Below are 15,833 nucleotides of genomic sequence, written 5' to 3'. Positions count from 1 at the left end.
CTGATTTGTCAAATCTAATACACTCACAAAAAATTCTGAAGTTGCGGCAATTCTGCCAAATACGCATTCAGCCAGTCATCGCTTCCATCAGGGACAGATTACGAGCCCATTGAGCCTGGTGCTGACAATTATGATGTTCCTAATTACAAAATATTATCAACTCATAGGATATAGCTATAAGAAAACACATACCCTATGCTAATCTCTCCCTTTCATCTTTCAAGTAAATCCATACTCCATAACAGCAGGTTCGGTGAAGCAGAATGTCGGTGGGCGGGGTGACTGACGCGAGTCACGTAACTAGAACTGCCTAAAAAGGGGCCCAGATGAATTAGAAGGTCAGCCTGGTGTAAATGCTTGACAGGCTGCCTGCCAATCATGCATGCTGGCCAACAAAGGACATGCCATGCAGACAGCACTCTGATCATAAATGCATCTAATGATGCGCCCGCGTTTTCTAAGGGCTGTCCCCTTGCACTCACATGTCTACTTGTCTCCTTACCTTCTTACTAGCAGGCAGAAGCTTCTGTTATGCAGTCTGGGACAGAGAAAAGGTGTATGTTGTGAGTGTAGAAGAAATGGAGCATGCCAGTGTTAGAGAGGCCGAAGCAGCAAGAGTATTTGCATAGTGCACACAGTCAGCTTTACCTTAACTAATTTCATTGTCAACCAGTCTAAACAAGTTGTGTGCCCCTATATCCCTCTTAAGTTTCCATACTTAACAAGAGTAGTACATTTTTTTTTTTATCAATGGGCCTATTACATGGGTGTGTGCAGCTCCATCAGCCCTATGTTAATCTGGCCTGGCTCCCATATTGACAAACCTGCATCAATTCAGTCATGGTTAAAGCAATTGTGATACATGTTCACTTTCACTTGATCATAGTCATATCATTCTGGCTTTGAACTAATTTTAATGACGCAAGCCGGACATTAAAACCTTTTTATAGGTTTTCTGTTTTTGGCTGGTGTTCTAATTGGCACAGTAGTTGGCACACGCAGAGATGATACAAACAGGACGGAAGGGCCTAGGCCTATGTAAACACCTGTCAGCTTCAGCTCAGTGTGCTTTCATGGTCTCACAGCCCTTAAGGGCATAACTCTGTATCATTCTCATGGTGCAATATATAACGATAATTGGAGTGGTTAGAAGATATATGTGTAACAGAAAAAACACTAAAATCGGGTAGTACCCCTTTAAGGAGTGCTCCCAATTAACTGGTATAGATGTTAGTGGACATGCCTAAAACAGACAGGAAAGAGTAATGAAAAGATATACCAATAGGCTTAATATAAGAGAATTAGGAAATAGATAAAGGGTTTATAGCAACTATCAAAAGCAAGGTACACTGAGTATATGGTAAGCTCCCAAGTATCCTGGCTAAACAAATGTTACAATTAAACTTTATTAGCTGTTGCCAAAATGATACAGTTGCCTCAGTGTGCTTTTGCAGGTATTGCTGCTAATCCCTATAACGTTACTAGGAGACTGCTTCAAGGGCTGTGTAACGGTAAAATTGGTTATCCTTGGTGTTGGAGCGTTTTAACAGCCGAAATAAATATTATAACCCTATTGAAGCAGACATGCCAGTAATGCAGGTGTAGTAAAGTGGGGAGAGAATAAGGTAATGTATCCTCCCCTGCTAAACACCTATAATGGATATACAGGTAGATAAAGGGAGATAGGGGGGAGAACCTGTGTGAGATTGTCCCCTAGTCGAGGAGGGCAGCTAAAGGTGCTAACTCAAAAGCCGAGGAATATCTGTCTTAGTCCTATAATTGCTGAAAGCACTTCTATGCTAGTTCCCTGCAAACTCCTTGTAACACCTTCGTGGGTGTTCTATGCTAACACTAGCGCTAGGAGTAAAGTCCCTATACAGATCAGCTACCTGTTGAAATTCCTATTCTCCGTAAAGCATGATATGATCGTCTTACAAAATAATACAAAACATAAGTGCGATAGAGGATTCCCTTAAGTGCATGGTGAGTGCACGGTGAGTGCTCTAGTGAAGTGTAGGGATATCCTAAAGCAAAGACCCGACGCGCGTTTCGGAGTTTAAAACTCCTTCGTCAGGGGCTGAAATTTGCCGCCCAGACCCCCCCCGGTTTTAAATGTGGTTCGACCAATCAGGTAGCGAGACCCAGATCGGTCATCAGTGACGTATCAGTTGTATACCACGTGAGAATGCCGTGGGTGAAATACATACGTCACAAGATTGGCAGCTTAACTGCCCTCCCCCTTATACTCTTACGACATGATATGGACATAGATCCTGCCCATGATTGTAACGAGATATTAAGGTTGGATACTTGCAGTATAAATTCGGTTTTTGAGTGTCTTAAAGGTACATAGTTACTGTGTAAATATGTGTTCCTTAATGGCCCAACTTCTGGGACCGGGAAAACTGTAAATTGCCCAGGTCATATGAGTTATGAAGGTTACAGTGATTTTACAATATCATTTCTTGGGGTAATGGGGTTACTGTAAATTCATATTTATCATTAGTATCTCTAGTTACAGATCGATAAATGGGTAGATATTTAATGAAGAATGAAAGTAGTAAAAGGGACAGGGGGGAAAAAGAGAAGGGGGGGGGGGGATGGGAAAAAATAAAAAATGTTTTGGAACACCAGAGGGCTGGATAATGTCCTCGGGTGGTGAGTGATCAACATGAACGTGAAAATGTGAAATACACATAAATAATTAAATTAGCTAAGGTATTCTTTATTATGAAATTATAAGATTAAGAATGTCCATGAAATATATTGGAGACTTTTAGATAAATGGGGTATACGAGAATCCCTCGTTAAGACCCCTGGGGGACAGCATTTGTAGGCGATAAATCCAATAGCACTCACGTCTTCTCAGACGTTGATCCCAGTTACCTTTTCTTTGGTCTGGTTTGATTAACTCAATACCCAAAAAGTTAAGGACAGTGGGATCTCCTTTATGAGCTGTCTTGACGTGTCTTGAAACTGGTGTGTCAATATTCCTTGTTGATTTGACTGAGTTTATATGTTCGAGTATTCGTCTTTTAAAGGGTCTGAATGTTTTTCCAACATACTTGAGGTGACATTGACAATTAATCAGGTATACTACCCCTTTCGAGTTGCAGTTAAAAAATGACAGGGGTTTAAAGTTCTCGGTTTTAGTGCTATTGCTAAAGTCTTTTGAATTCGGGCTTATATATCTACACGCTTTGCACCTCCCACATCTGTAGGTGCCTTTGATTTTTTCCGACAACCAATGTGTCGGAGGTTGGATAGGTTGAAAATGGCTGTGTACCAACATGTCCCTTAGGTTTTGGCCCCTTCTTGCTGTTAGGGATGCGTATGATGGGAGTACATCCCTTAGTTGTGCATCTTGTTTTAGGAGGGGCCAGAACCGGTTCATGATTGTTTTGACCTGGTCCCAGCCTGAATCAAAAGTTGCAATGCATCTAATTTGTGTCTGTGCTGCTTCCTTAGAAGTTGATGGTGGGATCGTATGTTCCCTCAAAAGGCTTTCTTGTTTGGTTAGGAGGGCTCTGTGATATGCCCTCTTGAGGCACTTATTGGGGTACCCCTTGTGCCTAAACATTGTGCGTAATTCTTTAGCTTGTATTTTAAAATCTTCCAAATCCGAGCAGTTTCGTCTCAAACGTAAATATTGACCTATGGGGATTCCCTTCTTCTGCTGTGTTGGGTGGTGGCTTTTCCAATTCAGCAGGCTGTTTGTGGCTGTGCTCTTCCGAAATAGATTTGTTTTTATGGTACCTCCTGGTTCTGGAGATATAGTGAGATCAAGGAAGCTTAATGAGGGGGTTCCAATTTCTGCCGTGAATTTGAGGTTAAGGTCATTCACGTTTAGGATTTGTATAAATTGGAGGAATTGTTCCCCTGACCCAGTCCAGATGATTATAATGTCATCTATGTATCTTTTCCATAGATGGATGTACTGGATCAGGGGATTTATTGGAGGAGACATGAACACCACTTGTTCCTCCCACCATCCCAGGTGCAGGTTAGCATATGAGGGCGCACAAGACGTCCCCATAGCAGTTCCCTGCACCTGGTGGTAGTACGTTCCATCAAATAAAAAGAAGTTGTGGGTGAGTACAAATCTTAGTAAGTCCAGAACTAAGTCAGTGTGCTTATCAAAGTGTGTCCCTCTCTTCCGTAGGAAGTGCTCAGTATGTTTGATACCCAAATGGTGTGGGATAGAGCTGTACAGGGACTCAACGTCCAAGCTACAAATTATGGAGTTGTCTGGTAGATTAGTTTGTGTTAGGACAGCTAGGGTTTGCTTAGTGTCCCTCAGGTAAGACGGAAGCTGAATTACCAAGGGTTTCAAGATGTGGTCTAAATAGATACTGACATTCTGGGTTATATTATCATTACCTGAGACTATAGGTCTCCCTGTGAGAACACTGTATTGTTTGTGGATTTTTGGTAGGCTGTAGAAGGTGGAGATACGTGGGCTCCCTATGACCATATAGTTATATTCGTCTTTTGAGATTATTTTATTGTCAAAGCCTTGTTGTAAGATGCTTCTCAATTTTTCAGCAAATGTTTTTGTCGGGTCTTGTTTTAAGGTTTTGTAAGTAGTCTGGTCATTGAGGATTCTCTTGTTCATCTCTACATATTTTGTGGTGTCTAAAATAACAATATTGCCGCCTTTGTCGGAGAAAAGGTGTATGTTGTGAGTGTAGAAGAAATGGAGCATGCCAGTGTTAGAGAGGCCGAAGCAGCAAGAGTATTTGCATAGTGCACACAGTCAGCTTTACCTTAACTAATTTCATTGTCAACCAGTCTAAACAAGTTGTGTGCCCCTATATCCCTCTTAAGTTTCCATACTTAACAAGAGTAGTACATTTTTTTTTTTATCAATGGGCCTATTACATGGGTGTGTGCAGCTCCATCAGCCCTATGTTAATCTGGCCTGGCTCCCATATTGACAAACCTGCATCAATTCAGTCATGGTTAAAGCAATTGTGATACATGTTCACTTTCACTTGATCATAGTCATATCATTCTGGCTTTGAACTAATTTTAATGACGCAAGCCGGACATTAAAACCTTTTTATAGGTTTTCTGTTTTTGGCTGGTGTTCTAATTGGCACAGTAGTTGGCACACGCAGAGATGATACAAACAGGACGGAAGGGCCTAGGCCTATGTAAACACCTGTCAGCTTCAGCTCAGTGTGCTTTCATGGTCTCACAGCCCTTAAGGGCATAACTCTGTATCATTCTCATGGTGCAATATATAACGATAATTGGAGTGGTTAGAAGATATATGTGTAACACACTCACATGGAATAGAGCCGAGTGAGGATAGGCTCAGGTCACAATTGCAGAGGTATTTATAGATAATACCAAACTTCTTCTGTATGAGGACCCAGGTGCTCAGGAGAAATAAAAAGATGGAACAAATGCGCCTAGTGTATTATCCTCAGTGTATAAACATTGTTTAAAATAATGCAGATGACTGCTCACCTTTTAGAGAGCCAAATAAGTTAGGCTCTCGGTGTTATGGACACTGTGCCTTTAAGATGACACAACTCTTCTTTAAAAGCAGGAAAGTGCAGGAACTCACAGGATTTTTAAAGGCTAAAACAATTTATTCAAACCAAAAATATTCAAAAACAAATAAAAGTAAGCCACATACCACAGGGTAGTAGTCCTAAAGTATATCCTGATCGCCCGAGGGCCGTAGATGGTGTTCTATTAGTGAAGTTAAAAATAGACCTATCCGGGGATGTGTAATATGTGTATTTATCTTGTTAAAAATTTTTTTTTTTTGGATTTATTATAACATTATAACATTATAACATTTCTCCCAGAGACACCAGGGAGGTAGCCCATTGTCCTAGTTTATGACCCCTTGTTGCTATTTGTGACGAACCGCCTGTACCCAAAGTGATTATAGCACTTTCTCTATCGCATACCCAAACATCAGTCGAGACTAGATGAAGGGTACAAAAATACTGGTTTATTATGGCCAAGTTGCATGGGGTCTCCAGCAAAAGCATAGGTAAGCCCGCCCAGGCGTTTCTGTGTCTGGGAAATAAGTGAGTTTGTTTTTGCTTAACCCCTTAAGGACCAAACTTCTGGAATAAAAGGGAATCATGACATGTCACACATGTCATGTGTCCTTAAGGGGTTAAACTAATTATCTCCCAGGCACTAGGGGTACAGTACATAATACATAAAACACATATATTATTGATAGGAACCCCCACAAGTCTTATATCCCCGGATAGCCTGGATCTGAGCGCTCAAGTTGTCCAAATAACGCTCAGATCCATGCAGTGTAGCCGAATCGCCACCAGGGTAAAGTTTTGACCGACCGCTACCCTGGCTGCTGCCCAAAATAGCTCCACAAGAAAAGGGGTAGTGGCTGGTCAATCTTCGGGAGTTCCTATTCGAATTCAAACAAAATATTTCCCTGGCTCGTATGGAGCGAATGTTCCCCTCGTTTAAGAATGTCTTTTCCCCGAACAGCATTATCTGTGAGAGAAGCAGGCGAAGGTACAATGATCCCGGGGTTCACGAGTTAAGGTATCTGTCAGACAGTTCCACGAACTTGATGACCAAGTACCGCTGCCTGGCGGCCACCCAGAGAGAGCACTTGAGTAAAGTGTTTCTTTTTAAGTTAATGAGCCAGGGGGTGGTCGGTGTTCAGTAGTTTAAAATAACGAACTAAAGGGAAAACGGATTGGGTTCGGTGAAATGGGGAAGGTTAAAATAGGAAAGTTCTTCACACTATTGTCTCTATATATATATTCAGCTGTTTGGTGACAATAAATTGTTGTTCTTGTACCCTTTACTATGTGTCATCTAGTGCTTGTAGAAGATTATAAAGTCACCAAAGTCGACTTTCTCCTGCTTGAGACAGAGTACTGAGCTCTACTACACCCTTGATATCCCAGCTCAGTTAGTAGAGCCCAGCGGTGGTCTTTCTAACTAAAAAGGTTATTTTGTACAATCATAGCATTGCAGTTATCTAATATCTAATGTATGATAATCCTAAATAATACTGAATAGCTGGGGATGGTGCTTGCTATTTGAATTACACACTCGATACGGTATCAGACAATCTGTCAATTTACCATTTATTATCAGTGTTTCTCCTCAGAGTGGTAAGTTTCAAAACATACCTTTTTAACCTGTCATATGTTTTTTTACATTTTGAGGGGTGTACAAAAAGCCTAAAATATCTATGAAATCAGAAACAAACAAACAAAATCATTCCTCTTATCAGTGGTTAATCCTTCTTACCTGCCCAGCGTCCATATCGTTTTAAGTCTGTCTGAAACCACCCAGACAATATGTGATTTCTTATACCTCGAATCAGTTTAAATCCTTGGGACACTACGAGGTAAATTGCGACCACTTTACCAAACAGGACAAATGTCTCAGTATAGACTTCTTCCTTTGCCTCCATCGTGTTTTCTGTTGAATATCCGACACACCTTCTGGAGATAGTTAAGTCACAATTGCTTTTTGCCCTGAAATACTATCCTACCTGCCAGTCCCAATTCTATATATCTACACAGCCTTTATCTAGTAATCTCTGTAACTGTAGTACAAAGATACAGAGTGCAAGAGGCTGCTATGCCATATAAAACTGCTGAGTGGAACAAGAGGACAATGTTGTTACTACTGAAGAAATAGAGATTTAAAGGGAACTATTGCTGCTCTAGAAATTACAACACTGAATAAAGTTTTCTTATTTTTTTTTTTTTATTTTTTTAAAAAATATATGTAAAAAAAAGTTATAAAAACTCATCCCTGCCTTTAGTATCTAATAGGATCCTTCGGCCATATACTTATAGGAGTGAGCACGGGGTGTGCCAAGGCAGAACAAGCCATCAGGGAGATGAAAAAGATCTCTGTGACTGGCCCCGTGTTCCCCTGAGAAATCAAGCCATAAGAATGGCTGTTGGCCCCTGATCTAAGGGGGAAGAGGGAGAACGTGGTCTGTACTCCGCTGTTCTGGATTAGAGTGATCCCGCAGGTTACCTCGGCAGCGCTCTAATACATTTCCCAGCACTGGCCAGAAAGCGCTGTCTGCACCTGCTGAGGGTGTAGACAAGCTGCATTTCCCACCGGACCACCAGGGATCAAGTTTCCCCCTCCCTGGCCCAAGGTAAGCCTCAGGGAAGGGGTATGAAACTGCATTTCATTTTTTATCTAGCCTACTACACCACCTAACCCCCACTTCAGCCTCTAATCCACCTAACTACTCCCAAGTAACCTCTCACTTCAGCCTCTAAACTCCCACTACATTCACTTACCGGCAACTACTATCTATACCTCGGTGACAGTAGTCACCATCACTGGGAGCTGAAGATGGACACTATATGTATAGGTCTCAGCTAGTGTTTGGGTGAGATAGCTATACATTTTGCAGGAGAGCTTGATTACTTGGAGCTGTAGCACAGGACCCTGTTCCAGGATGGGAAATTCTGGATAGACCCCAGTCAAGCTATGGCAACTGGTGGCTAAAGCACTATGGGTTGTCCCGGTTAAAGCTAGGAAGCGAGCTTAGCGGAGGTACCGAGGATACCAGGCGGTCTTTCACATTTGGTGTTAGAAGTGGGATGGCTTGACGCTATTAGAGAGATCCCCAACATACCATGGGGACCCCTGCATGTCTTTTTGAAAATGTGGCTATGGACATGCACTCATGCAGCGTCCTGGTTTGATACAGGAGTTTCTGTGCCAAAAGGATAACCAATCCCAAAGAAAGAACAGGAATGGAGGGTGGCGATCTGAGATGACCTATGGAAGGAGAGCCTTGATGATTTCCTCTCGACCACCGAACCTGCACTGTACAGTCTACTAAGCAGGCAAGACTTGCAAATTCCTGAAAAGCATAAAGATCAACTCCTACTAATTATATCCCTACACATTTTTTTACTGACCAAACCGTAGCTGATTTTTGTTAAACAGTCTACTAATGATATCAGTCATCTATCTGCTTGACACTTTTCTGGCAAGACAGATCATTGTCATGGTAAGTCGCAAACGTTCTGAATCTCCAAGGTGGTTCGGAAAGCGGGAGAGAGTTAACTGTTTGTCTGCACCCACTGGAGGCTTCCTTGAGCACACAAAGGGGCACTGGGAAGATCCCCTTCTCTCTTCAATTGGTCCATTTTGGTCCAGCAGCTTCCTGTGCCATGCATGGTTATAACATACAGAAGTGCAATGTGGCTGTGGGGAATCACGTAGACTGTTGAAGTGTATTTTTTCTGTGTTGGTTTCTGTTTACATATATATATGCAAACTATAGGTTATATTGCATTTGGTGAGTACGTTGTACATTTAGCGCCCTATGGATGTTTAAACACACTGTGATACGCTTGTGTTTGTTGGTACACATTATATGTACTACATGAGATTGTATCCATGGACTCATCAGCTGTTGCATTTACAGCGCTTGGAATGACCCCTTCAACTGATCTCTAGGCCAGTGGTAGCCAACTCAGTACTCGAGATACACCATTAGGGTTATTTACTAAAGTCATAATAGTCCTGTGCCGAATGGGATTAAGACAGTACCCTACAAAAACATTCAGACTGCAGTAATAAACAATGTCTGGATTTTGCCTTTCTGGCCCAGAATTACTCTCTTATGCCCCCATCTCCAATACTGCTGATATATCTACAAAAAATAGCAAATATAATTAAGGTTTTAAACCTCCCTATAATTAAAAGGATCCTCATACGGTTCTATTTGATATATCTATTTATTTATTTTCCTTTTTTGGGGGCAACTGGCTAGCAACCATTGGTTAGCAAGCACATAGTTAACCCTCATGTCTTACAAGTATTTGCCTGGTGGACAATAGCACTGACAATGGGCAGAAAGATCGGGTCTATATAACTCGTTTGACCAGAGACAAGTGAATTATATTGAGTAAATGTGCATTCTACCTGATGCATTCAGTGCAAAACTTATATAGCATTTGTGTTTGGTTATTGTCTAGATACAATATTTTATACAAGGTACAGATGAGAAAAGCATTACATTTTGACCGGTTTTGACTTCAGTAAATATAAGAATAGCCAATCTAGTTGGAATCTGGTCATTTTCACTGACTTTTGTTTATGCAGACAAAATTTGGTGTTAAGTGAGTAACTCTGCAAGACTCTAGAACAGCGTTTCCCAATTGGTGTTCCGCGGAACCCCAGAGAACACAAATGGAGTTCCCCCAAAATTTCAGGAAACAAAATGGTCACCACGATAATTGAGGCGGGCAACGAGGGAGCTGAGCAGGGGAGAGTGCTCCCTCGCCGTCTGCCTTAATTATAGCGGCGGCCATTATGACGGCGTGCACAGCAGTGATGCCAGAGCCCAAATATGATGTCACTCCAGCTCCGGCATCACTAAGAGGCGTGTAAAGGAGCTGAGCAGGAAGATCACTACTCCCTCGTGGCCCGCACGCGAGCCACTCAGCCCAGCAGCCCCACTGGACCCCAGGGACTGCACGCTAGCCGCTCAGCCCAGCAGCCCCACTGGGCCCCAGGGACTGCATGCCAGCTGCCCAGCCTAGCAGCCCCACTGGACCCCAGGGAAAAAGAGACTCCATGCCAGCACTCCCAAAGGTAGGGAGGCTGGTTGGAGTGAAATTAGAAAAAAAAATAAAGTGTGTGTGTTTCTGTTAAGGAGTTATTATGTGTGTTTGACAGTGAGTGTGTGTGTGTGTTTGTCAGTGAGTGTGTGCTTGTCAGGGAGAGTGTATATGTGTTTGTATGTGTCTATCAAAGAGTATGTGTGTTTGTCAGTGAGAGTGTATGTGTGTCTGTCAAAGAGTATGTGTGTCTGAATATGTGTCAGTGTGTGTATCTGTGTGTCAAGGTTTGTGTATGTGTCACTGTGTGTATCTGAGTGTGTGTGTGTGTGTGTATGTCAGTATGTGTGAATTTGTGTGTGTGGCGGACTGCCTGGCACCCTGACTGGGTGCCCCCGCCAATCGATGCTTTCTAGTGCTCACAGAGTACTCCAAGCACTCCACCAGACACCATCAGCACTGTAGTCCCCACTACCAGCGTTACAGCTTGGCTGGGGTCTCACTGTTCTCCACTCACCCTGGACCCAAGACCAGTATCCAGCTTCCAGTGGGTGGACCTCGTCTACAAGAGAGTGTAGCAATATGCTCTTAAAAGAGCAAGTGATTATAATCCCAGGGGAGTATAGTGATATAGCAATCCCCGGGGTAGATACAGCCATTTCCCCCACACATAAGATGAGACTATGTTGAGGGTAAGCAGGAACACGTTTAATGGCAGCCACAACTGGCCTTATATGCAGGTCTCCATGCAAGGGGCACTCCCCCCTAGAACTGAGAGTAGACTACAGTAAAAACATACACATGATTACATTGGCTCTCAGGTCTAGGACACTACCATACAAAATAGGTTAATCCCTCCCCTGTGCTGGAGAGATAATTGAGTCAGGATCTGAACTGACCCAATTATCTCCAGGCACAGAAAACATACATTTTTTAATAGCAGTACCCCAAAAGTACCCCCAAAAACCATGGAAACCCCACAAAAGTTACATCCATGATATTGCCGATCTGGGTGACCAACATATTCAAAAATCACCCAGTTCAGGAGTTCGAGATTTCCATGGCGATCATATTTTGACCGTCCGCAGATGAAGCTCCTGCCCAAAGGAGTTCCATGAAATCAGGCTGTGCGGTCGGTCTCTTTCGGGAGTACTCAATAAAGTCAAAATACTGAACATAGCGGTTCGTGGGTAGGCTCAGTCTATGTCCTTCGTTCGGGAGCTTGCTCCCACCGAACGCCGTTGTTCCCATACGAATCCAGCCGAACATATGTAGAGATGGAAGTACCAGCGGTGTTCGCACCCTTGAGTGTCCGATTATAGTTCCATGCAGTCAACGACCAAACACCACTGTATGTGTTCGCGGCTAAAGATGGCATCCGCCACGTGTTCGCACATACGAACAGCGACCACCCAGCCGATCACCAATTAAGTTGCGGTTAAACAGAAGTCAGGGAGGTTAATGGGCTGCACACTCCACTTGAGGGTGGTCAGACTGTTCGGTAGTTTGTTCGGTATAAGAACACAAACTCCTAATCCATTCGGTAAGCTCCGTATACCGTACCATATAAGTCCAAAAGGCACGAACCGTGCCTTTAACCAAGGTTTATCACGGGGGCCATAGTCCTGGGGCCGGAGGCTGGCAAGCAGGCTCCTCCAAACATCTCTGGCGAGGTTCTGTTCGCCACAGTGTGTGTGTGTGTGCCAGTGTATATCAGTGTGTTTGTATGTGCCTACGTGTGCCTATGTGTGTTTGTCAGTGTGTGTGTATGACACTGTGTCAATGTGTGTATCTGAGTGTGTGTATGTGCCAGTGTGTGTATCTGTGGGTGCAAAGTGTGTGTATATGTAACTGTTTGTATCTGAGTGTGTGTATGGGTATCTGAGTGTGTGTATCTGTGTGTCAAGGTGTGTGTATCTGTGTGCCACTATGTGCCAGTGTGTGTGTATCTGTGCGTCAGATACATATACACACACACACACACACACAGATACATACACTGGCACATACAAACACAGATACACACACCTTGACACACATCGGCACATACAAACACAGATACACATACTTTGACACATAATTACTCACACCTTGACACACAGATACATGCACACACACACACACTCACAGATACACACTGTGTGTCAAGGTGTGTGTATCTGTGTGCTACTATGTGCCAGTGTGTGTGTATCTGTGTGTCACACACCTTGATACGCAGACACACACTGGCACATACAAACACAGATACACACACTTTGACACACAGATAGATACATACACACACACAAAATCAACTTACAAAGTGATCGTGGCTGGAAGAAGAGAGTAGGAGCTTACCATAGGATTTCCATTGGAGAAAACAAGATTGACCAGGTGCCCACAATCACGAGAAAACTCCAGGATCATCCTATTAGGAAAGGGATTAGCCCTAGTTAAAGGACTTTGTGGGGGGGGGGATTAGATCAGGATGTTATTTTGTATTGTATCTTTTATTTGTTGTCCCTGAGGAAGTCCACCTTGTGTGGACGAAACGCGTTGGACTGTTCTTAATTAATTTTATATACATTATCTATGTTTTATGGGCTCATTGTGCCCCAAAGAATTTTTTAGAAACGATATCCTGATCCTTGAAGAAGTATTCTGTGGGGGGGAGCAGTGATTCCTGGACACAAAAGAGGTGGATGTGACAACAACTAAAAGTCCTCAAACGATTGATATGCTTAAGACGCTTTATACTCCGACCTCTTGTGAGTGCAATCAGTATAAAAGTGATAATTTGCTCATCACAGTACATCACTATGTGTTAAATTTTCTTGCCTTGCAGATATACAGTTGTATCCCATTTTATGTATATCTCTATATTCTGTCATAAACGGGATGCTAGTTGGGAAGCTGTCCTAGATTTGAAGTTAAGTACTCTTGTATATATTTTGATTATATTTTACTTTTTATACAGGGATATATAGGTGGTGTGTAGATATACTGCTTGCATAATTTTTTTCCAGGTCTGTGTGGAGGTGCAAAGGAGAATGTGGGCTTTAGAAGAATAAGCCAGCCTGGTTAAAGGAAGAAGAGGCCCTCATGAAAACTTATTGTGTAATTAAAAAAAACAAAAAAACCTCAAAGGACTTTGGAGAATCAGAGAACAGGAACAGCATCACTTGACATTCCACAAACCACACACTCTGTCACCTTCAAACATGCCTGGTGCCATGGGTTCTCACATAAAAAATCTGTCTGTCTGTTGAATCTGGCAGGAAAGCATGAAGCCACGTGGTGAAATTCCTTGATTATGTGTTTATAGGTGGAGCGTTTACTTCCCACCAAATGTTCTTTTATTTCTCTCAAAGTGGGAGTATTCTGTGACTATAGCAAGTACTGTAGCATGGTTATGTTACAAGCAAATCAACATTTAATGTGTTAAATGAAGTCCTATATACCTTCCTCTCTAATTACGGAGCTTCACTCTGCTGGTTAAAGATCAGGTCTGAAGCAGAGGGAAAGGTAAATGGGACTTTATTTCACAAGTTTAATTTTTCCTTATTTGCAAAGCACATCTTGACGGATTTGATAAAAGTTTGATCTCATTGCCTGCTGCAGAGACAAACTTCAAACCTCCCATTAAAAGATAAACATATCTACATGGCTAGAAGATGATTTTTTTGTTTGGGTAAGAGAATTTCTATTTTATGCAGATCTCCCAGATAATAAATCAATAAATAATGTGTTGGTGTTTGCTGCATGAAATCACCTATCGTTTTTACATTTTAATTTAAGACAATTTACCAAAGTACATTTTATTATGCAGTTCTTTGGAACCATCAAAGACAAACAGTGATATTCACTACAAAGCGAGAATTGCCAGGAATTGAAAGTAAATTTCTGAATTTAGGTAAAATAGCTGAATTCGTAAATGTTTACAAGTCAAAATGCTATGATCTGCCCTTTTATTACACACATCTTATCTCTACGAAGCACCCAAGCTTGGGACTCTATACATAGTGTTCATTCTCAATCCGTTTATACCATTGTTAGACGATTTGTTGAATTTACTTGTTGACATTTTTAGCATTCTCTTTGGAAAAGGAAAATATTAGATGTGTTTTCTTTTCCCTTGGTGATTGTGCACAATAATTGTCTTAGCTACCTTTTTTCCCCTGCATTTTATTTCTGAATTCTAATCTGCTTATATCAAATATAGATATATATATATATATTTTTTTTTGTTTGTTGTGCTTTGTTTCATATTTCATTTGTGTGTACGATATTGTTAACTCGTGGGCACAATCTACTAAGTCGTGCGCACGAGATACCTACATCCAGAGCAGCAAAGACGGAGATTCCTGTTAGCACCTACCTCTCTATTGCTTCGTCTGGCTCTGATTAATACACTGTTTGCAGCCTGTGCTGCAGTGGGGAGATGGAGGACTTACAAACTGGGAGGGGGACAGAATTGGGGAGGCAGGATTACAACATAGTGGGCTGGGGGAGGCAAGGTTATTAAGGTTTGGGCTGTTAGTAAGGGGCACTGAAATTGTGGGCTAGGGAGGCAGAGGTATGGCACTTGGGCCTGGATAAGGCAAAGTTAGAAGTTATAGGCAGGTGTGGAATTGAGATATTTTGGCCAGGTGGAGGCAGGGTTAAGAGCTCAACATATAATGGCAAATTAATTATAAATGGCAGAATTAGAGCAAGGAGGACGGAAACAGAGAAGGACAAATTCTGAAGACTGCGAGATACACATCTCGATGGGAATTCAGAATTTGAGAGAGCACCAGAGCCAGCTGAGGCAGCTAGGAGGATTAGGACTTAGGGGTGTACTCACTTTTGTTGCCAACGGTTTAGACTTTAATGGCTGTGTGCTGAGTTATTTTGAGGGGACAGCAAAGTTACACTTTTATACAGGCTGTACACTTACTATAGTGTTGTCACATGAAAAGATATAATAAAATATTTACAAAAATGTGAGGACTGTACTCACTTTTGTGAGATACTGTAGTTATCTCCTGCACCCTATACTATCTCATGGGCTCAATCTACTAAATAGTGCGCACAATATAGCATAACATGCGCATGATTTAAAAAAAAATTTGCATGTCACCTGAGGGGCTCCGTAGCTTTACACTTGTCCAGTATAACATGAGTCAAATTGTAGTTACCATAGACGTTGTAATTGAATAATTTAATAAACATGCATTCAACAGTGAATTTGTTTGCAAAAAAACAAGAGTAAAATGCACACACTAAAAAGGGGGGCAATAGTTCCTGCACGGT

The 15,833-nt window shown here is 42.1% G+C and overlaps 1 protein-coding gene across 1 annotated transcript in view; it reads right to left on the bottom strand.

Annotated features, from left to right (window-relative positions):
• LOC134603464 (very-long-chain 3-oxoacyl-CoA reductase-like) overlaps positions 1-7,457 on the bottom strand; it is a 40,526-nt gene extending 33,069 nt beyond the window's left edge. The window contains exon 1 of the mRNA XM_063449455.1: positions 7,261-7,457. Coding sequence (XP_063305525.1) covers positions 7,261-7,426 — 166 coding nt within the window. The 5' untranslated portion in view covers positions 7,427-7,457. The remainder of the gene's footprint in view (positions 1-7,260) is intronic.
• Positions 7,458-15,833: the final 8,376 nt, after the last annotated feature.

The sequence above is a fragment of the Pelobates fuscus genome, chromosome 3 (genome assembly GCF_036172605.1).
Source record: "Pelobates fuscus isolate aPelFus1 chromosome 3, aPelFus1.pri, whole genome shotgun sequence".
In the NCBI taxonomy this organism is placed as follows: Eukaryota; Metazoa; Chordata; class Amphibia; order Anura; family Pelobatidae; genus Pelobates; species Pelobates fuscus.
Note: the sequence above shows the minus strand (reverse complement) of the source record. Positions and strands in the feature narration are given on the sequence as shown.